A 21,851-nucleotide genomic window follows, 5' to 3' on the forward strand; every position below is an offset into this window, starting at 1 on the left:
CAAAGGATTTGAATAGACATTTCTCCAAAGATATACTGGTAATCAATAAACACATGAAAAGATGTTCAACACCGTTAATCGTAAGGGAAATGAAAATCAAAACAACACTGAGATACTGCTTCACACCCACTAGGATGTGATAAATGTTGGCAAAGATGTGGAGAGATTGGAACCTTCCTACGCTGCTGGTGGGAATGTAAAATGGTGCAGCCGTTGTGGAAAACAGTCTGGTAGTTCCTCAAAAAGTTAAACATAAGAGGTGCCATTTGCCTCAGCAAGTCCACTCCACAAATGAAAGCATATGTCCATATAAAAACTTGTATACGAATGTTCATAGCAGCATTTTTCATAATAGCCAAAAGGTGGAAACAACCCAAATGCCCATCAGCTAATGAATAAATAAATAAAATGTGATATATCCATACAGTAGAATATTATTCAGCCATAAAAAGGAATGAAATCCTTGCTACAACATGAATGAACCTTTAAAACATTATGTGAAGTAGACGAAGCCAGTCACAAAAAACCATATATTATATGATCCCAGTTACATGAAATGTCCAGAACGGGCACGCATAGAGACAGAAAGTGGATTAGTAGTTGCTTAGGATTGGGAGGTGATAACTAAGGGTACACTTGTCTTTTTGAGGTAGTGAAAATGTTCTAAAATTGATTGTGGTGATAGTTGCATAACTCTGTGAATGTACTACAAACCATTGAACTGTACACTTTAAATGGGTGAATTGTATGGTATGTGAATTATATCCTAATAAAGCTGTTACCAAAAAAAAAATTGTAGCAATTAATATTCTTACTAGCAATGCATATGAGAGCCTGTTTCCCCACATCCTCCCCAACTCTGGGTGTCATTGCTGTAATTTAAAATTTTTTGTGTGTGTGTCTGTGTGAGGAAGATCAGCCCTGAGCTAATCTATGCCAATCCTCCTCTTTTTTTTGCTGAGGAATACCGGCCCTAGGCTAGCATCTGTGCCCATCTTCCTCCACTTTATATGGGACGCCGCCACAGCGTGGCCTGACATGCGGTGCCTCGGTGCACGCCCGGGATCCCAATGCCGGCCGCCAGCAGCGGAGCGCGCGCACTTAACCGCTACGCCACGGGGTGGGCCCCGTAATTTTAAAATTTAAATCAGCTCTATTGAGGTTTAATATGTAAACAATAAAATTCACCCTTTTAAATGTACAGTTCTGTGGTTTTGACAAATGTATACACGTGTAATCACTCCATCAAGATACAGAACATTTCGGGGCTGGCCCCACGGTGTAGCGGCTAAGTGTGCGCGCTCCGCTGCTGGCAGCCCGGGTTCAGATCCTGGGCGTGCACTGATGGCACCTTGTCAGGCCATGCTGTGGCGGCGTCCCATATAAAGTGGAGGAAGATGGGCACAGATGTTAGCCCAGGGCCAGTCTTCCTCAGCAAAAAGAGGAGGATTGGCATGGATGTTAGCTCAGGGCTGATCTTCCTCACAAAAAAAAAAAAAGAGAGAGCGAGAGGTACAGCACATTTCTGTCACAGCAGAAGGTTCCCTTGTTCCCTTCCCAGGCATTCCTCCCCATCTCCCATCTGCTCTCTCTCACTATAGATTAGCTTTGTCTTTCCTTGTGTTGTGTATGAATGGAATCATACAGCATGTACTCTTTTTGCCTGACTTCTTTTGCTCAGTATATTTTTAAGATTCATCTGTGTTGCTCCGTGTATCAGGAGTTAATATTCTATTGCATGGATATTCCACAGTTTGTTTTATCCATCGCCTGTTCATAGACATTTGGCTTGTTTTCATTTTGTTGTTTTCAGCTTTATTCTGAATAAAGATGCTGTGAATGTTCATGTACAAGTCTTGGTGTGGACACAGGTTTTGATTTCTCTTGGGTAAATGCTGGGTCATGTGTTATATTTAACTTCATGAGAAACTGCCAAACTGTTTTCCAAAATGGCTGTACCTTTAAAAAAAAAATGTGTACCATTATTACGGTGCTTTTAAAAATCCTTGTTAATCTGATAGGCAAAAAAATGATATCTTTGGTGTTTTAATTTGCATTTCTTTGATCTCTAGTGAGTTTTTGTTCCCTGAATTTGACCATTTATTTTATATTTTTGAATTTTCTTTTAGTTCTTTTGTTTTGCTCTTTCTTTTTTGAGTTGAGATGTGGGTCTTTTTCCAGCTTTTTTTTCAACTTTTTATTATAAAAAATCTTAGAGAAAAGTGGAAATAATAGTGCAGCCATCACCTTTATAGCCACCACACAGCCCACATTTGTTAACTTTGCCATACTTGCTTTATGTCTCTGTCTCTCTTACTTTCAAGTGGTTCAGGAAGAAAGTTGGAGACATCATGACATTTTATTCCCTTTTATAACCATTATGTCATTTTCATGCCAAAGAAAATGTTAATTCATATAATATACTGTCTATATTAAAATTTCTCCACTTTTCCTCAAAATGTCTTTTGTAACTAGTGTTTATGAATCAGGACTCAGTCAAGGCTTGTACTTTGCATTTTGTTTTCATCTCTTTAGTCTCTTTTAATCTAGAATAATCCTTCTGTCTTTTCCCGCTTGGCATTGACGTTTTGAAGTGACCAGTCTAGTTGTCTCTAAGAACATCCCACATCCTATAATTGTTTTCTTGTGTGGTACTTAACATGTTCCGCTGTCTCCTGTATTTCCACGTATTAGGCTTAAAAGGCTTGGTTACATTTAGATTCAACACTTTTGGTGAGTGAGCTTCACAGATAGTCATAGCAAAGGTACATAATGTCAGGGTGTCCGACTGTTAGTGATGCTGAATTTGATCTTTTGGTTAAGGTTAGCTGCCAGATCTTTTCATTGTAAAGACGTGTTTTTCTCTCTGCAATTGGTAATTTGGGGAGCTTAACTGATTTTGTGGAACTCCTTAGACAATAACGTTTTTTTCACAATCTCTCCCTCAGCTTGGCACTTATCTTCTAACTTTGCTTATTGATTTAGAAGAGATTTTTCACTTTTATGTATTCAAACCACCAATAGTATAAGAGATATGTTTTGCAAATGTCCCTTTTCTAAACCCTACTCTCTCCTTTTCTTCCTTTCTCTCTGTCTTTCTCTTCCCTCTTTCTCATTCTGCTTTACATCAGAAACTGATATGACAAGCTAGCTCCTCCTCCTAGTCTATCATCTTTTTGAACTGCAGATTCAGAAAATTACACTGAGCCTAAATGTGAGATAAGAACGATGGACTTTCCCCTAGCTTTGCCTTCTTCCAAGAACCTGACTGCTGTTGCTGACCCCATCCCACTGGCAAGGCGAAGGCACAGTAAGGTTGAGACTTTGATCCTCAAGGCTCCAAACAATCAGTGCTCTTATCTTCACTCCTCTCATCAGAGCTAAGGATGGAGGAGGGAGGGGACCAGAAGCCAAAACTGCTGGTGTTTTGAGAAAGACCTCTTTATTCCTTCTGCTTGAAACCCTTTTCTCTACATTCTCTTTCCCTGGTTAACTCCTGCCTGTTCTTGGAGACTCAGCTCAGGCATCCTACTTGAGGAAGACGTCCTGGACCCGCTGACGCCATTGAACGCCCTTCCGTGTGTTTCCGTATGCTCCGTGCATGCCCTCGCTCCCTCAAGGGAAGACATTTCTATCTTTTCCATTAGCCTGTGAGGTCCTGAGGTCTTTGCCACCCAGTTCTCAGTGCAGAGCCTGTCACATTGCAGGTACGCACACATCACATCTGCAAGGTACGCACATATCATATCTGCAAGGTGTAGATGTATTTGCTTCCTGATCGTGAAAGCAAGATGGAATTGCGGGCTCTTTTTTCATCAAAAGACCTGTTTATCTGTACCTTATAAATAGTTCAGGAATTAAAACTTCTGGCCATCCCCTTTTTAATTGTTCCAACTGCCTTTAAGCTAGCTTCTCAGCATTCTAGGGTAATTATTTCTCATGTGGTACCTTTTATTATTCTTTATTCTTATAGATTCATAGAATTATGGACTTTGAGCTGAAAGAGGCTTAGCAGTCATCTACACTATATATGAGTCCATAGGGCTGTCCACTTTCTCCTAGAGCACTTGCAGTGTTTAGAACATCATTCTTCCTTGCATTTTTCCTCTCCCTCCCACCCTCTCCCAGGTTTTCCTCTCTCTAGCCTAAGTGGTGCTTGATAAGGGACATTGCTGTGAAGTGTGCCTGAGAGCTGATGTTGGAGGCAAGTATTCGGTCCCCTAGCGGCATTTTCTTGCTGAGAGAGCCTTGGGGGTGAGGGGGCTGGGAGTGCAGGTGATGGGAGGTCGTGAAACCCCCCCCCCCCACTTCAGTTCCAGTCGAAGAGCTATTACACTTTTCTACTGTGTAGATACACTTTTGTGATGGAGAGTGAAACGGTGCTAAAAAGAAAAGAAAGACAATTGGGTCTGTGCTGCTGGTACTGGTGGGATTGCATTTTCATTGAAGAACGGCCTATCTAATCTCTAAATGGGAGTTCTCTCCTGCTCTCAAGGACCTTGGCTCATCACCCACCCCTAACAGTCATTCTCTCTCTTTGTCCTGAGTCCAGTCGCTGGAAGGCATGGCTGCTGTGGCCTAGAGGCCTTTAATTGCACTCTCTCACAGCATGAAGAGTCATAACAGTTGTGAACGGCATGGGGAACGTCAGGTGAATGCACAAATCCATGTTATTGAGAATCTCCTGTGTTACAGACACTGTTAGTCCCTTCTAAAGACTTTGCTTCATTTAATTCTTACCACAGCTCTGTGAAATATGTTGTTTTATCCCCCAAAGAAAGTGAAGTTCAGAACGGCCAGATGTCTGCCCAAGGCTGCATGGCTGGCAGGTGGGGGCGCGATCCTCTCTCCCCAGCTCCTGTGGCCAGCAGCAGGTAGAGGTGATTATGAAAGCATCCTGGTTAGAAGAGCTACCGTTGTACTTCAGAGCCAGCCCTCATGAGGAGGCACACTGTTTCCACGCGTGAAGGGTGGCCTGGCCACAGATTCTGTTGATAGATGAGTTTTTATGACATCAGGACCAGCACAGTGGACAGGATCAGATTTCCTCAGTAAATTCTGAGATTTTGACTTCAGAGGAATCAGATGTCATCCTTCTTCCTTATGCCAAGAAAGCGGAGCAGGCCCTTGCAATAACAGGACGACTCTGAAACTTTACAGTTAAAAAGTCAGTTCAAATGGTTGGCCTCAAGTTTCCTTCATAAGTACTTCTCTTCCTACTCTCCTCCTCCCCCCAAATATGCACACTGGTCCCCAAAGATCTGCGGGATAAGAAAACACAAAATCTCCTTGCCATTTGGTTCAGTCTTTCTTTATACCACAAGCTCCTGCCGGGCCCATGCGTTGCTTTCATTTGTAAATGTGGAGGGAAAAAATCAGGTATCAAGGACTTCAGTTTTAAGAAAATAAATGTCCGTCACTTTCTCTTTTAACTTTTTTTCCTGCTCTGTAGTTTGTTAAGTGATTTGTGCCTTAGTAGTCTCTTTTTATTTATGTCTATTTTACCAGGAGGCCTTGAAGCAGGGGTAGATATGAAAGAGAGATAAGTTACTCTGACCTTGATTTTATAGCACTGTAGTAACTAAAGGTGTATTTACCCTCTCATGGAGCTATAAAAAACACACTCTTCTTTTTAAGCATTTGCAATAGCAGTTAGGACAGGAAATACCCATGCAGCAGAGTTAACAATATATAAAGGTCTGAGGTTAAAATTGGGATATGATAATAAACTGAAACTTCATCTTCCACTGCTGTTTTTAAGTTTGATTTTATGAATAAGAAATTGTTGCTTTTGACAGAAAGGATATAGTGAAAATGAATATATCACAAAGAAAAAAGTAGGTATTTTGAATGTTGATAAAGATATAATGCGTACATATGTCTCAGGAGACAGTGTCAGCAGAAGGGGCGTTCATCTCAGTTGGGTCGGTGTGGAGATTTACAGTGTTTCTGAAATAGAAACCAATCTGAGTGGGATTATCTAGCTTGCTTTTGATTTAGTGGGTTAGTCTCCAGCTCTCCTGCCCATCCCAAACTCCTCTGCTACTTGGAAGGTTAACAAGTTGATTAAAAAGCATGCATGGGAGGAGACTGAAAAGAGGGAGAGATTTAAGGTGACAGACAACTGATTCTCAATAGCAGATGGAAGGGAAATTATCATTAGCGGCAAAGATTAAACTGGCTTTATTTTGGAATTTCTATTATGTGAGGAGGGCCGTACAGTTTTTTGTTTATGCTTTTTAGAATCCCCCTCCTCAGAGATAAGCCAAACGTCTGTGGTGGGAGTGGGGTGTTACAGATCCTTCTGTACTTTCTTTTGCTTGATGGTAGCTGGTGTTACTCCAACACATCCCTATTTTGGGTACCTCTCATTTATATTCTTTAGGGCCAACATCTCCCTTTCTTGGGAAGGGTGCAGTTCTAGACCTTAGAACTGGCAAGAAGGTTGGGATAAGATAATTCAGTTCTCTCTCATCTAAAAGAGGGAAACGGAGGCCAGGGAGGAGAAATGACTTGCCATGTAAAGATGGTATCTCACTTACCGTCACACGGCTATTTAGCATCAAAACTGGGACTGCAGTGTTGCATCCTGATTCCTGGTTTAGTCTTGTTCAATTTCTAATATACTATTCCTTTTCATCTAGGTGTGTTCTCTAAGATGAAGCAAACCTGGAAAAAGTTCTAATCAGTTAATTTACAAAGCTGCATTATCTGATTTTAAATGGTGGGGAGAGGAGAAGGGAGGTGGAATGGGGGGGCACCATAAACCAAGAACAGATGGACATTAACACACCCACGTGAGTGTCTGAAGTTCAGGGGAAGGAGAACATTAAGTGTGAACTGAAATAGAGAGGAGTGCTTGGAGGCTTGGGGACAGTGTGGAACCTAGAGAAGCCCCGAGGGTGGGAGATGTAGGACAAGGCCAGGGAACAGGGGCTGTTCTAGGCAAGGGTAGGGCTCGGTGGGCAGTAGGAAGACAGTGGGTTTTCATTCTGGAGTTCATTCAACACATACTGTGTAGTGGCACTGTGCTGGGCACGGGGTAGATATTGGTGAACAAAACAGACAGGTTGTGGAGACAGACAGTCAGCAGATGCATAAGTAGGTAATTGCAGATGGCGGTAGGTACAGGGTGTTGTGAGAGGGCATAGCTAACTAACTAATTTACGTTAGAGCTATCCGGGAGGGCTCCTGCAGGAAGCTAATATCTGGAAGATGAAGGTGTTAGACAGTGAATGAGGTTCCTGTTTAAACCAGATGTGTGCAGCTGGGGGGGCCTCAACCTAGAAGATATTCAAGGATTCTACTCTATCTTACAAGCAAGGGGAACGCCTGAAGAGTTTCAGCAGGGGAGAGATGTGAAGACACGGCACACGGGCACACACGTTGCCAGAGTGCTTCTAGCTTGCTGGGTGGGAGGGAGGCAAGTAGAAGCCTAGAGAACCAACGTGGAAAGGAGGAAAGGGAGGGAGTGTGGAGTAGAAAAGTGCAGGACCAGCCCAAGGACACCAGGGTTGGAGGCTGAGAGGAGGAGGAGAAGCTAGCGAAGGAGAGACCCAATAGGAGCAGCCGAAGCTAGGAGAAGGCCAGACAGTGGGGTGACGGCATGGGGGCCAGGGAGAGGCGTCAGATGCTGCGGGAAGCTCTGGTCAGATGAGGTCTGAAAGTGACTGATTTGACGCTGTGGACGTTATTGACATCCTTGGCAAGAGCAGTTTTGTTGGCTTGTTGAGGCAGAAGCCAGGATCCATCCAAGTCTGTGCTGCTTCACCCTTCACTTTAATGTCTTTGCTCACATGTCACCTTCGCAGATGGCCCTGTGTAAACAGCACTCCCAGCTTCCTCTGCACCCTGCCTGTGCTGCTCCATACCGCTGAGTATTCCTGACGTGGCACACATTGGGTTGTCTGCCTGTCTTTCCCTGTAGACAGAAGGGAATAGAAGCTCCATGAGGCTAGGGACTTGGTTGTTCACTGCTCTATCCTTAGTACCTAAAACAGTGCTAAATAAATAAATTGAGTGGATGAATTAGGATAACGTCATGAAGAAAGTAGTATTTCATCCAGATTAATCTGGCTACAATATTCAGGCTGTGTATAGCCCACATGCAGTCTGAGAAGTTTCCAATTCTTCCCATCAACCCATTTCTTTCATTACGCACCAGGGTGTTATAATAGGTGCTATGTAGAATTAACTACTAGCTCCATCTCCTGGACCCAGAAAGGTTAGAGTTTGATAGATGTACCCATACCAACTTTAGTTAACTTACCCTAATGTCACTGTGACCCTAGTTATTGTCAAGGGTTTGTGGTTTCAAATTCAACAGAGGACAGATTCCATGGATTTTCTTTAATAGTCAAAGCTGACTTTTAGCAAAGGAGCCAGTGCTTTTAAAACCTATTTATAGGTCTTGGCTACCTGGAGAGTGTTACCTTATCCTTTGAAATGCATCAGACAGCTTCAGATTTCTCTGCCTTTTAAGTAGGTTATATAGCTGGCAGTGCCTCAAAATTGACTAATTCTGGTGATAATAACAAATTTGTTTCTTGCAAGTCTTCATAGGAACTCAGAAATATTTGCAAGCATGATCTGTTTCTATTACATCTCTGGCAGCCAGTTTCTAGAGTCCTCACTCCAGGTGTGTACTCTGGCCAGAGACCTCTGTTAATTTACTTTAAGCCAGATGTCTGGAATGGGGTGGAGTTTTTCATTCTTTACTTAAAAATCTTAACTGTGGTGAATATTTGAACCTGCTAATTACCTTTTCCTGCAGGTGGATGAAAGTGCTAGGGAAAGGCTATGTTCTTTGAGGGTAGTTATTCCGAGTACTGAATATGATAGAAACGTCTTGCTTGTGTCTGTGGCTTAGCCACTTTGATTAGAGTAAGGATGGCAGTTACCATATCAGCTAGGTGGGGCCTTGTTTAACACCATAAAATGTGGACAGTGCTTGTGTTTGGGTGTGTAACTATGTGATTTTGTTTGTCTTGCTGGTTTCTCTTCCTAACTTTTCCTTCTGCACTATTTTAAAATGTTAATAAAAGTATTATGATTAGAAATGTGAAGGACATGGGGCGCAAGTGGTTAAGTGCGCGCGCTCCGCTGCGGCGGCCTGGGGTTCGCTGGTTCGGATCCCGGGCGCGCACCGACGCACTGCTTGGCAAGCCATGCTGTGGCAGCGTCCCATATAAAGTGGAGGAAGATGGTCACAGATGTTAGCCCAGGGCCGTCTTCCTCAGCAAAAAAAGAGGAGGATTGGCGGATGTTAGCACAAGGCTGATCTCCTCAAAAAAAAAAAAAAAAGAAATGTGAAGGACATATATGAAGAAAATTATAGACTACCAGACAGCTTCAGATTCCTCTGACTTTTTAAGTCGGTTAAGTAGCTTGAATAAGTGGAGAAGCATATGCTGACCTAGGATGGAGATGACCCAGTTGGAATGGGCAGTGTTGCCCACATTAATTTATTTATTAAGTGCAGCCCCAATCAAAATACCAGAATAGTTTTCTTTTGACATTTGACAGTGTGATTATAAAGTTCACATGAAAAATAGGCAAGAATTCTAAAATTTGTTTTAAAAAGTGATGGGGACTAAACTTACCTAGATAGTAAGGTATATCACAAATTTATAATTATTGAATCAGTGTAATACTAGCACAGAATTGGACACAGATCAGTGATACAAGGCCCCAGAACAGACCCTAGTGTATATTATAATTTATGTTAATGGAAGTGTCATAAATTAGTGGGGGAAGATGAGACAAACAGTCAGCCAGTTGGAATTTATTTTGGTGAGCTGCATGAAGAACTAAATTGATTCTTTTCTCCCAAATGAATCAGTTAAATGTAACAAGGGAAACCATTGCAAATATATGCACAAAACACCAAAAGAAACAGGGCATTCGAAAGTGGTCCCAAGTACGTATATAGGAATGTGGTGTATGAGGAAGACGGTATTTTAGTCTATCAGGATCAGGAGAAATATGGATTATTTAGTAAATAGGTAGAAACCATTGACTAAGTTGGGATCCCAGTGTCATTCATTACACCAGAATAACTTCCAGATGGAGCAAAGAGTTGAAGGTATAAAGTGAAGCTTTGAAAGTACTAGAAGAAAATATAGATAAGTGTTTCACAGTCTTGGGGTAGAAAAGGCCTTTTTAAGTTTGACACAAAAATAGAAACAAAAGAAGGGACTTTAAAATTTTGACTACATGAATGAAAATTTTCTGCTAAAAATAACAACAGAAACCTACTATACATTAAAAAGTTAAGTAGAGCAAAAACCAAAACAAAGAACATTGTAAATATTCAAGGCAAAGATAGTCAAAATGGGCATGTTTACTCTGTCATGTGTATTCAGCCATTTCCACCAAATTAAGAGCTCTCAAACAACAGAAAATGAGCAGAAGAAATACAGACAGTTAACATAAAAAAATACAATGGCAATAAACAAAAAGATACTAATAATTGGGAACGAAAAAATCAGTGAACTAAATTTTTGCTTGTCAGGTTAGCAAACATTAATAACTAATATGAGCAGTGGTTTGGGGAAATAGGCACTATTCCCTGCTATTGGGAATGTAAATTAGTACAAACTTTGAAAGATTCTTTGACTATAACAAAATTATAAATATACACGTATCCTCTATTTCAGCTTTCCAGTTTCTAGGAATTTATCTCACAGAAATGGTCATGCAATTGCACAAAAATGTAAGTAGGAGGATGTTCATCACAGCATTGTTTATAATAGTGAAAAATAGAAACAACGTGTGTCTATTAATATAAATGAATGTTTACGGAGAAACGGTTAAGTAGATTGTGATAAATATATAAAGTAGAATATTCTGTAGCCAATAAAAATTATATAAAATTATTTATTGGCATAATAAAATATCTGTGACATGTAAGTGAAAAATGGGTTATAAAACAAAATTATGATCCCACATATGTAAATATTATGTTTATTTATCTGAATATATATATAATCAGATAAATATATATTACAAGGACTTAGGGGCCAACTACAAAGTTAGAGAGAATAGTCCGCAAGACTGCCCTCACTTCTAACACCAATTGCAAGTTGAGGGAGTTCCCAAAACCATCCTCAGGTTCAATAATTCTCTAGAAGGACTCACAATACTCCCTGAAGGCTGTTATAGTCATGGTTATGGTTTATTACAGGGAAAAGATTCAACTTGAATCAGCCAAAGGAAGAGACACATTGGGCGGAGTCCAAGAGGGGTCCAAGTGTGGTGCTTCTGGTTGTCCTCTCTCAGTGGAGTCTTGAACGGTACTACCTCGTTATGTCCATGATGTGTGACATTGCACACAGAGCATTGCCAACCAGGGATGCTCACCTGAGTCTTTGGTATTCAGAGTTTTTACAGAACTCCATCACATACTGCCGGTGTGGCCGACCTTTAGTCTTTATCCCCTCCCAGAGATCTGACTAACATCTTTAGTCATCAGTTTTTCTGGAGCCCGGAACTGATACCCTGTGGGGCAAAGCCTCCATCGTAAATCAGATTATGAGACTGTCCTGTGGCCAAAGCCCCCAGGCAAACGAAGACACACTCCTGTCAGGCAGGACATTCCAGAGGCCTAGAAATCACCTCCCAGGGCCTGAGGGCAAAAGGCCAGACTTCTCTTTGGATAAGGTTATTTCTACGTTATACAATATTATCACCAAAATTTAAACAATGGTTATTTCTAGGTGGTAGAATTGCAGGTGACTTTGCTTTTGTTCTTTGTACTGTTCTGTATCATTTGAATTTTCTCTTAATGTGGGTATATAATTTATTTAAAAATCAGTAAGACTGAAAAAGCTAAAAAAGGGATTAAAAGGAAAATGAAATCTCTGGGTGAGGTGAATGGGCAGGCAGGGAAGCAGTAAAAGAAATTATAAAGAAAGACTCATAGATATGGCTACACAAATATGTAACCTACTTATTCCAAGACATGCCATAAAAAGAAGTAAAACTCAAAAACTTAGGGGAAACATTTGTAGAAACATCGTAAAGGGTTAATATCATTAATATTATAATATTACCAACATAAAATAGCAAGAAAAAAACAAATAACATTTCAATGGATGGTGAAAATCATCTGTCGTCTAGTTAACAATAATGTACAAGAGCCAGTTTCCTGGTTTTGAGATTGTGCTACAGCTGTAGAAGATGCCACCACTGGGGAAAGCTGGGTGAAGGGTACACGGGACTCTTTGTGCTATTTTTTGCAACTTCCTGTGAGTCTATAATTATTTCAAAATAAAACGTTTCAAAAAAGACAACGGATACAAACACCTCATAAAGTGAAAGAGACATATGGCTAATACACAGTTTTTTTTTAAGTATTAAAATTTATTAACAAATGATGCAAATTGAAGAGATACACTACTTTTTTCCTATTACAAGCCTAGTCCCATCCCTAGTCCAGAGGAATCAGGAACATCCTGGGTTCTGGATTCAAGTTTACTCTCCTGACTTGTAAAGGTATGAATATGGCTTTAAATGGTGCCCTGCCCAATGTCCCTGCTCCTGCCTGAAAGTCCAATTGTGGCTAGAATCTGATAGGAAACTCCAGGCTTTAAAACTCAGGAACATGCCCAAGAATCAACTTAAATTCAGGAACTTGCCCAAGAACCAACAAATATTCAGCAACATGCCCCAGATTTGACTGGCACTTACTGTGCTGGGCCCCATCCTTTCACACCTATTTGTAATCCTCCCGGCTCTCCTATGAGGTTGATCTCGTCACCATTTTACAGAAGGCAAAGCTTGGATAGGTTATGTCACTTGTCCAGAAATGGAAACCACTCTACTTTCCTCATTTGCTTGGAAATGGTATAAGCATGGTGGTGGCTATCTCCATGTGGAAGGCTAGAACACACTACAGTGTTCCCAGCAAGGACACAGGTCACTAGCATTCACAGGGTGAAGGAGAGGTCACCACTGTAGCTAGTCCGATTTTGCCTGGTTTCAGCTCCCTCAAGCTGTTCTAATTTTTGATAGTTATGGAAATGATTACTCCCTGCTTTTTACACAAAAACAGACAAACACAGCCCTCACAAACGTGCTCACACACATGGGCAGATGCACACCTAGACATGCTAGCACACCCACATACACAAGTGCTGGCTCACTCTCTCCCACACAGATACACATGCAACTACCCCCCCCACACACCCCTACCCACACACACACCACATACCCACACATACCACATACACTCCCCACTTGCTCACCTTGTCAGTAGGACAGACCTGTGACGAGGACCTCAGGAGCCCATATTCCTGCCTTGCTGCTATTGCCATCAGAGCCTGCTTCTCCAACAGGACTTTCTTTGAATGTAAAAAAAAAAAATAGACACCGCGCGACCCATGAGGAGGATGAGTTTTGGGCGCAGGCGATAGGACCCATGCCTGGGCGTGGGATCAGGGCCTGAAAACCTGATGAGTTTCCTCTGAGAGAAAGCTCTGCTTGGGTGGGTCGCCTAGGGTGGAGGACCCCCTGCTCCAGGCAATTCCATTAAACACGTTGCCCTCCTCCTGCTACGCCTCTCTGTGTGGCTGTGCTCCACATCTTGGCTCCTCAATGAACCTTTGTCGTCTGGAGCCTGTTAGTTTTGGCTCCTAGCAGCCTGTGGAACCAGGCCCAGATCCCAGGAAAAGCCAATAGAGACCTCTCTTTTGAAGAAAAAGAATGGGAGTCCTGGAAGAGAGACTAGTCTGAGCATTCTTCATCCACTCACTCATTAAAGAAACCACTTAATAATCATTATTCTCATATTTGGATCTGTGCACAAAGTTGACTCGCGCACAAATTTTCTATCTGCTAATGTGACTAATTTCCTTCTCCAATTAACTAGAAGCCCTGTAAGGTCTTGGACTGTACTTGGTCTTTTTTCTTTATTTTGGAAAAATAATACATTCCTATGTTATATTTAAACAGTGTAAAACGGTAAACAGTGAAAACTGAGTCTCCTAACTGAACCCATCAGTTTCCCAATTCAGCTCTCCAAAAGGAGATCACTGTTCCACTGTCGCGTGTTTGTTGTGTATCTTCCCTGAGATTGACTGGCTGTCTTCCTCCCTCCCTCCCTCCCTCCCTCCTTTCCTTCGTGTGTGTGTGTGTGTGTGTGTGTGTGTGTGTGTGTGTGTGTGTGCGCGCGCGCGCGCGCCCGCGCGTACTATGTATCTTGCTCCTTGGTTTTTCCTCACTTAATACATTGTGTCAATCTTGCCTGTGTATCAGCGCATATAAATGTGTGTGGTTTGTTCAGCTGCCCCATAGTGTTCCACTGTGTGGATATACGGCAGTTTTATTTATTTATTTATTATTATTATTTTTTTTATTTCTCCCCCAAAACCCCAGTAGATAGTTGTATGTCATAGCTGCACATCCTTCTAGCTGCTGTATGTGGGACGCGGCCTCAGCATGGCCGGAGAAGCAGTGCGTCGGTGCGCGCCCGGGATCCGAACCCGGGCCGCCAGTAGCGGAGCGCGTGCACTTAACGGCTAAGCCACGGGGCCGGCCCGATATACTGCATTTTTAAACCAGTTCCCTCTGACGAACATCTAGATTGTTTCCAGCCTTGCTACCACAAACAGGCTGTAGTTTAATGTCCTTCTGTTTATGTCTTTGTGCCTGTGTGCCAGTGGGTCTGTAGAATCAATTCCTAACAGTGGAGTTGTCAAAGGGGTGTGCAATTAAAATGTTGGCAGACAGTTGTCCGCTTGCCCTCCAATAAAGTTCACAATTGTTTTTGCTCATCATGTCCCCAGTGCCAGCTTAGTGATCACACCTCTCTCCTCTGCCAGAGTTCTGAACTGATTGGGAAATAAAACAGAGGAGCAGCATTATAGCATCATAGCAGCATTGTTCACTAGAGCCAAAAGGTGAAACCACCCAAATGTTCGTCAACCGATGAGAGAATAAAATGTGGTCTTCCATCCAATGGCATATGATTCAGCCATAGAAAGGAATGACCCTTGGTATCTGTGGGGGATTAGTTCCAGGACTCCCTGCGAAACCCAAAACCTGCGGATGCTCAAGTCCCTGATATAAAATGGCATAGAATTTGCATATAACCTATGCACATCCTTTGTATACTTTAAATCATCTCTAAATTACTTATAATACCTAATACAATCTAAGTGCTATGTAAATAGTTGTTATACTGTATTGTTTAGAGCATAATACAGAAAAGAAAGCCTGTATATATTCAGTACAGATGCAGTCACTGTAGGCCTTCCGGTCCTCAGTGGGTTGAATTGGTGGATGTGGAACCTGTGGATACAGAGCCCGCAGATACTGAGGACTGACTGTGCTGACACAGGCTGCAACGTGGATGAGGCTTGAGACTGTTGTGCTAAGTGAGAGAAGCCAGACACAAAAGGCCATATATTTTATCATTCTGTTTATATGAAATATCTGGAAGAAAAAAAATCCATAGAGACAGAAAGTAGATTAGTGATTGCCAGAGCTTGAGGGAGGAGATAGTGGGGAGTGACTGCTAATGGGTACAGAGCTTCCTTTTGGGGTGATGAAAAAAGTTCTGAAACTAGGTAGCAGTGATGGTTGACTGAATTGTACACTTTAAAATGGTTAAAATGGTAAATTCTATGTTATATGTATTTTACCACAATAAAAAAGAGTCAGCAGATGGTGGCCAAAATATTACCTTTATTGTTGATCAAGTTGAGGATGTGGCTTATGAGTGAACCATAGACTGCCTTTCCAGGCAGCCCTAGGTAGCCCTGGACTAGGACAGGCCTCCCCTTCCCCTGTCTCTGTAGGAGCCAAGCAGGAGGAACGTGGCCCTCAGTGGGCAGCTTGCCCCCAAGAGGAGAGGAGGGGAAAGGCCAGGACCCTCCATGCCAGTTCCTCCTTCCACACTCGCTGGTAACATACCCACTCCACCTGGCTGGGAAGGAGTAGTAGGGAGGCGGGGCTAGGAATGTTTTGCTAGTGGGAGTCCAGGAGGCATCAGGAATGGCAGAGAAATGTTGCCTCATAACAGGCAAATATGGTTGAATGAACAAATGAATGGACTCCACTGCTGTTCTGGGACCTATAGTGACAGACCCCGGAGCCCTCTGCCTGCTTTCTTTTGCAGAGCATGGTCTGACGAGGAGTTAGGAGTTAATCCTACCTAGGACTGACAGCAGTGTGAAATCCCTGCGCCAATCCCACTCTCCCTGTTCCTAATTCCAGCTCCTGTCTGTGCAAAGCTTGCACATTAATTTCCATTCCAAAGCAGTCTCTTTCCATACCTCTGAAGAATTCAGAGTTTGCTAGTTCCAGCCAATAAAAGTTTTGAGAGAGACCATTGTTGTACTGTGAACTTCCTGTTTCATGTCATGACCCTGTCTTCTAGGAAGGGCGGCATGGCAGGAAAGTGTGAAGATTTTTCTTTATGGAGAAGTTGAGCACTCATTTAATACCTCCATATTTAAAAGCACCTCCCATGTGCCAGGCACTGTGCTGGGATGAGTTAGACCTAGACCTTGGCCTTCCCCTAGTGTGGGAGAGCGTGAGGTGAATCTGGGGTCATTGTTCTGATGGGGAAGCTCTGGGGAAGCCCAAGGAGCTAGACATAGGAAGGGCAGGTTTGAGAGGTTAAGGCTGAAAGAGATCTTTCGTTTACTGGGGGGAAGCTATTGGTCTCAGAAATTTTCATAGTATGTTTCCGGTTACACTTTAAAAAGGAGTACAGCTTAATCCTGAGTCAGACCGAGAAGTATCCCAGTCAGCATGTCTGGGAGATGAGTTAAGCTGGGGCAGGGTTAGGGGGAGCAGAAGTCCGACCATAGATGCTTCCTGGGGATACTGCCCTAGGAAGCTCCGCCAAGGAGCTGCAAGTTCCCCTTGTAGAACTTTTTAGAGCAGCCTCTTCTAATATGTTCTGGAGGAAACAAGACTTTGGGGACCTCCATAAAGGAGTCCTTAGTCCAGGTTTGGTCTGTGGATGTCTGCATAGGGAGTGTCTCCTCTTCTCCTCCTTGAAGATTGAAGTGACATCAGTACATTAAAGGCTCTGAGAAGCCCATCAGTAAAGCAATGTACAGAAATTTATCCCAGCATTTTTCTAACAATTTGTCTATGGAATCCTTTTTTCTCTGTAATACTTTGCTGCTATAGAACTATGCATGTTGCTTCTTCAGATCTTATCTTGAAACTGCTGTGGGAGAGGGGTAGTCATCACCATGAAAACATCTGGGACGCTCTCATCCTCTACTCTGTGGATAGTTTAGGTTTTGGTTTTGGGCTCACTTCTTTGTGTTGGTTGAGCGCCACCTGTTGGCCGTTGAGAAACCTGGGATGATGGTGTGATAGCAGTTGGACTTTCTGAAATCCTGCATATTCCTGCTGAAGTTTGACCAAATTTGACATAAACACGAAGGAAAAGTGAAACATTTCAGCAAACACAGAGTAGGAAGATGAGAACCGCAAACTACGCCTTATCAGATTGGATTTCTGGCCTATAGGGTTTAATTTCTCTCTCTGTATCTTCCCACCCGCTTCACTGTAAGTAGTTGAAGCTGTCAGCATAATCTGACTTCTCTGAGAAGATGCTCTTATGCTCCTATCGGCCCACTTTGTCTTAAGTAACAAAGCGGGGGTAAGGTTGGCTTTGTATTTCAGCCCAATGGTTAGTTCTTAACAGAACATTGCAAGACACCAGAGGCCATTCTTTTCCCAGGACTCCTGTTTTCCATTATATCCCTTCTCCTGCTTTTGTCCTGCAGCCATCTCTGCAGGTGGCAAACGCTCCGTCAGGATTCACAGAGAAAGTGGCCTTTGAATTTTGGGCTTCAATGTGAGGAATAAGAATTATGGAAGAGGTTTTTTTTCCCCTTATGGAAATAAAAAGATAGGGACAATTTTCTGTTTTGTTTTATTTTTTCCTGGAACCATCTGCCTAGGTAGACATCAGTTTGCTGGAAGGTCTTACAGAGGAGAGGAAAGAGGGTTGGCTTTGCCCAGTTGTGGAACCTGATATGCTCCAGTGAATGCTCTGCTCTCCAGGCTCCAGCCATACTGGATGTTTTCCACTGCCTGACCAGGCGTGTTCTTGCTCACCTCAGGGCCATCACAAGCCAGGCAGAAGGAACAGCATAGGCCTCCCCTCCTCTACTTGGCTTGGCAAAGTTTTCCTTATCCTCTAGGCCTTAGCTTAGATGTCACCTCCTCCAGAAAGCCTCGCCTGACTGCTCAGACTGGGTCAGTTATGCCAACTGTGTGCTCCCACAGCCCTCTGCTCTTCTTTGCGACACTCAACACATAGGCAGGACTTATGCCTCAGCAACTTGTATGCTCCCTGAGGGCAGGGGACCTCATCTGCCTCTTCATTCCCTTCCTCTGTTCTTAGCACATGCATGACACAGAGTAGGTGCTTAACACTTGTCAAATGAGTAAAGGAGCCCCAGTCCCTGCCTTCAAAGCACTCAAGAAGCAAATGCTTCTGCAGCTACATGGCCTTCAGGGCTCACCTTTGCCCCGGTCTTTGTTCGCTGGTATTGAGAGTGGGCTTACGGGTACCATCTTTTTCCTCCTGTGGAGGAGGAGGAGGAGCCCAAAGACATTGGTGGCAAACACAAAAGAAAGGACTTTTCAAGTCAGGAGGTGTTAAAAATCAGGCCTTGCGGTCATAACTTAAATTTAGATAATTGAAATGGTTATTAATACCTTACATTTGTATTTTGCTTTAGGGTTTACCAGTTGTATGTGTCATATACCTACATACACATACTCTCATTTAACCCTTATTAAAACACTCTGCAGGCGGTGGTATTATTCTGATTTTACACAGGAAACTGGCGTGCCAGAAAAGTTAAGTGACTGTAAAAGTTGCCCAGGTAGTACGCGATTGTGCAGTAGAGGCTCCGAAATAGCGAGCTGCTGGCTGTTGAACTTAGGTGGAAGCTGGTCAGCATGGAGGTGGGTTAGAAGTGCCTTTGGAGTGGGGGGAGATGGGAAGGAAGAAGGTGTGTGACTAGTTTGAAGCCTCTAACCCTTTGAGCTGAGGCTGCTGGTGTCTCTTTGTCCCTCAGATCCTAAGAGGATGTGCTGTGACATTTTCTCTGTGGAGGTCACAGCTTCCTGGCCTGTGTAATCCAAAGCCTGGCTCCGTGCTGGGGTGGGTGGGGGGAGGCATGAGGTTTTGCTAGGTACAAAGCCCTAGGCTTTTGCTTTATAAACCAGGTTTTCAGTTTCAGGTTTGTTTGTTGCTTGGGCACTGTCTTTGAAGACCCCAGCTGTTGACTGTTGGTACATCTCTGCTTGTCATGTGGGTTTTCTGAGTGGGTTTGGAAGAGGGGCAGGGCTGTGGCCTGTGGTCAGGGAGAACCCTCAGAACCTCCTTTGGTATGGACCAGAAATAGTGCCTTGCCCACCTTAAGTCATCTGAAAAAGGGAAACCCTATGCCGGCAGCCCAGAGGTGGCTCCTGGCAAAACCCTTGGAAAAACTAAACTGTCCGAGAAGGCTGTGCCACCAGGGAACTTTCCTTGCCTGCTGTTATCTTGGTTTGCAGGGACCTTTAACTCATTCAATGAAGAATGATTACATGAGGTCTTGGTATGTGCCAGGTTCTGTGCTGGGTGCCTAGGGTATGTGATGCCTGAGGGCCGTTTGTTCGAGAAGCTGCAGTCTGATGGAGGGAGGTGTGGGTACAGACATTGCTATATGGAGTGTGGATGGTGCTGTCTCAGGGGTTTGAATAGTGCTCAGGGAACCCTGAAGGAACTGGCAGCAGCCTGGAGAGGCCAGTGCCAGCTCGGAGGAGATGATGTTTGAGCAGTGTTTTGAAGGATAAGCAGGTGGCCGGGACAGAGGGAGCTCCATGAAGAGTGAGGACGTGTGTGCAGAGGCCTGGAGGCAGGAGAGGGCTCCGCAGGTTCTAAGGCGAGTGGGACGTTCGGGTGCCTGGATTATAAGTGCCTCATGAGGAGTGGCAAAGGACGTAGGCTGAGACCAGGTTAAAGGAGCTTGGCTTGCATTCAGCAGATTTCTTTCTTTTTTTTATCCCAGCTGTATTGAGATATAATTGACATATAACATTGTGTATGTTTAAGGTGTACAACGTGATGATTTCATACACGTATATATTGCAAAATCAACAGATTTTTAACTTCTAATTGTGGAAAATTTAAAAGACATGGAAAAGTAGATAGAATAGAATAGCGAACCCCATGTACCTTTACCCTGCTCCAACAGTTACCAGCCCACGGCCAGTCCTGTTTCCTCCGTACCCTGACACTATCACCACCACGCCCACCCCCACCACTCCCCCACTCCATATCACTGAAGAAATCCCAAAGTGATTTGCATATTCTGTCAAGCCTAGCCTGTGGCTTGTAATGGATTAATCCAGAATTTGGAGGCCTAGAATGATCTGGTGGCACTATTGATTTCATTTCATTTTCAAAGGAACCACTGAGTTTCCCCTCTTCATCTTGCCTTTCAGTGGGAAGTTGGTGTCTCCAAAGTGGAAGAATTTCAAGGGCCTGAAGCTCCAGTGGAGAGACAAGATCCGGCTCAATAACGCCATCTGGCGGGCGTGGTACATGCAGTGTAAGTGCTCCGTGAGCTGGGAGCAGGAGGAGACCGCAGGGGCCCCAAGGCCTTGTGGGGGACAGACCTCCAGGTACAACCACCTGGAAGCCTTTGCACCTTGGGGCCCAGAGCCCACTCTTGGAACATTGTGTTTCAAACAGAAGTCTCTCTCAGGCAGTTTGCGAAGATAGGAAAAACAAGCCAAATCCTAGTGAACTGGACACTGCTTGGCCATCAGGCACAGGGGCCAGTCAAATCATCTGTGTCGTGAAGGCGTCTCTAGTCTGCAGGAGATGGATGCATTAGCCGTTTGCTCACTGTTATGATAGATGCTTGGGCCCAGTGTTGTAAAAGCAGAGCGGGGTGGTGGGGTTAGTTCTTTTCAGGGGGACCAGGAAGGGTGTAGCAGAGAGGTAACATTTGAAGAGTCAGGGAACAGTTCCCATTTCAGCAGATGTAAGAAGATGCAGGCCCAGGCCTCGTTCTGTCTCCAGCTGGGTTGGGTGCTGGTGTATCTGGTGACTTCTGCAGGAGATCAGCGTGCTTGGGCCACGCTTGGGTTAGGCCGATGTGTCTCTTAGTAAGCCAGACTCCCTTTCTTGCCCAAGCATTATTGATGGATTCTTTTCCTTTAACCTGGACCCCTTTATTTCTCCAAAACCTCATTTTCCAAGGGAAAGAGAAGGAAAGAACATGTGGGAGGGTCCCACCGTGAGAGAGAGGTGGACAGAGGGGCAGGGCTCCTTCAGGGGTTTTGGTCATAGTGATGGTGTCTTACCCTCTCTCTGCCCAGATTTGGAGAAGCGCAAGAATCCTGTGTGCCACTTTGTCACTCCACTAGACGGCTCTGTTGAAGTAGATGAGCATCGCCGGCCAGAGGTACCTGGCATGTGATCATTGGTGGCTGGGACAGGAACCCGCCCTCAGTCAGGAGGAGACACTCAGTGAGGGCTAGGAGCGAGGGTTGGGTTCTGCAGTGGGAGACTGCAGGGAAGAGTACTGGGGCTGCGCTGTCCTATCAGCTGTTGTGACCTTGAGAAGTGACGAGGACATAGGGGGTAGAGGCTCTCCCTTTTTCAGACTAGGTGTACCCAAGGACCAAGGAACTCTCCAATCAGCACTTACCCTCTGCTTTCATTTAAAATTAGTATTTCTCGGGGCCGGCCCGGTGGCGTAGCGGTTAAGTGTGTGCGCTCTGCTTCGGCAGCCCGAGGGTTTGCAGGTTCGGATCCTGGGTGCGCACAGACACACAGCTTGTCAAGCCATGCTGTGGCAGCGTCCCATATAAAG

At 43.9% G+C, this 21,851-nt stretch overlaps 1 protein-coding gene across 3 annotated transcripts in view; it reads left to right on the forward strand.

Annotated features, from left to right (window-relative positions):
* The window catches only part of MLXIP (MLX interacting protein), a 58,755-nt gene that overhangs the window by 19,620 nt on the left and 17,284 nt on the right, over positions 1-21,851 (forward strand). For all 3 annotated transcript variants that reach the window (XM_087423347.1, XM_087423346.1, XM_087423345.1), the window contains exons 2-3: positions 20,473-20,579; positions 21,355-21,440. In XM_087423347.1, coding sequence (XP_087279473.1) covers positions 20,473-20,579; positions 21,355-21,440 — 193 coding nt within the window. The remainder of the gene's footprint in view (positions 1-20,472; positions 20,580-21,354; positions 21,441-21,851) is intronic.

The sequence above is a fragment of the Ceratotherium simum genome, chromosome 35, assembly GCF_057802395.1.
Source record: "Ceratotherium simum simum isolate JZ-2026a chromosome 35, ASM5780239v1, whole genome shotgun sequence".
Classification (NCBI taxonomy): domain Eukaryota; kingdom Metazoa; phylum Chordata; class Mammalia; order Perissodactyla; family Rhinocerotidae; genus Ceratotherium; species Ceratotherium simum.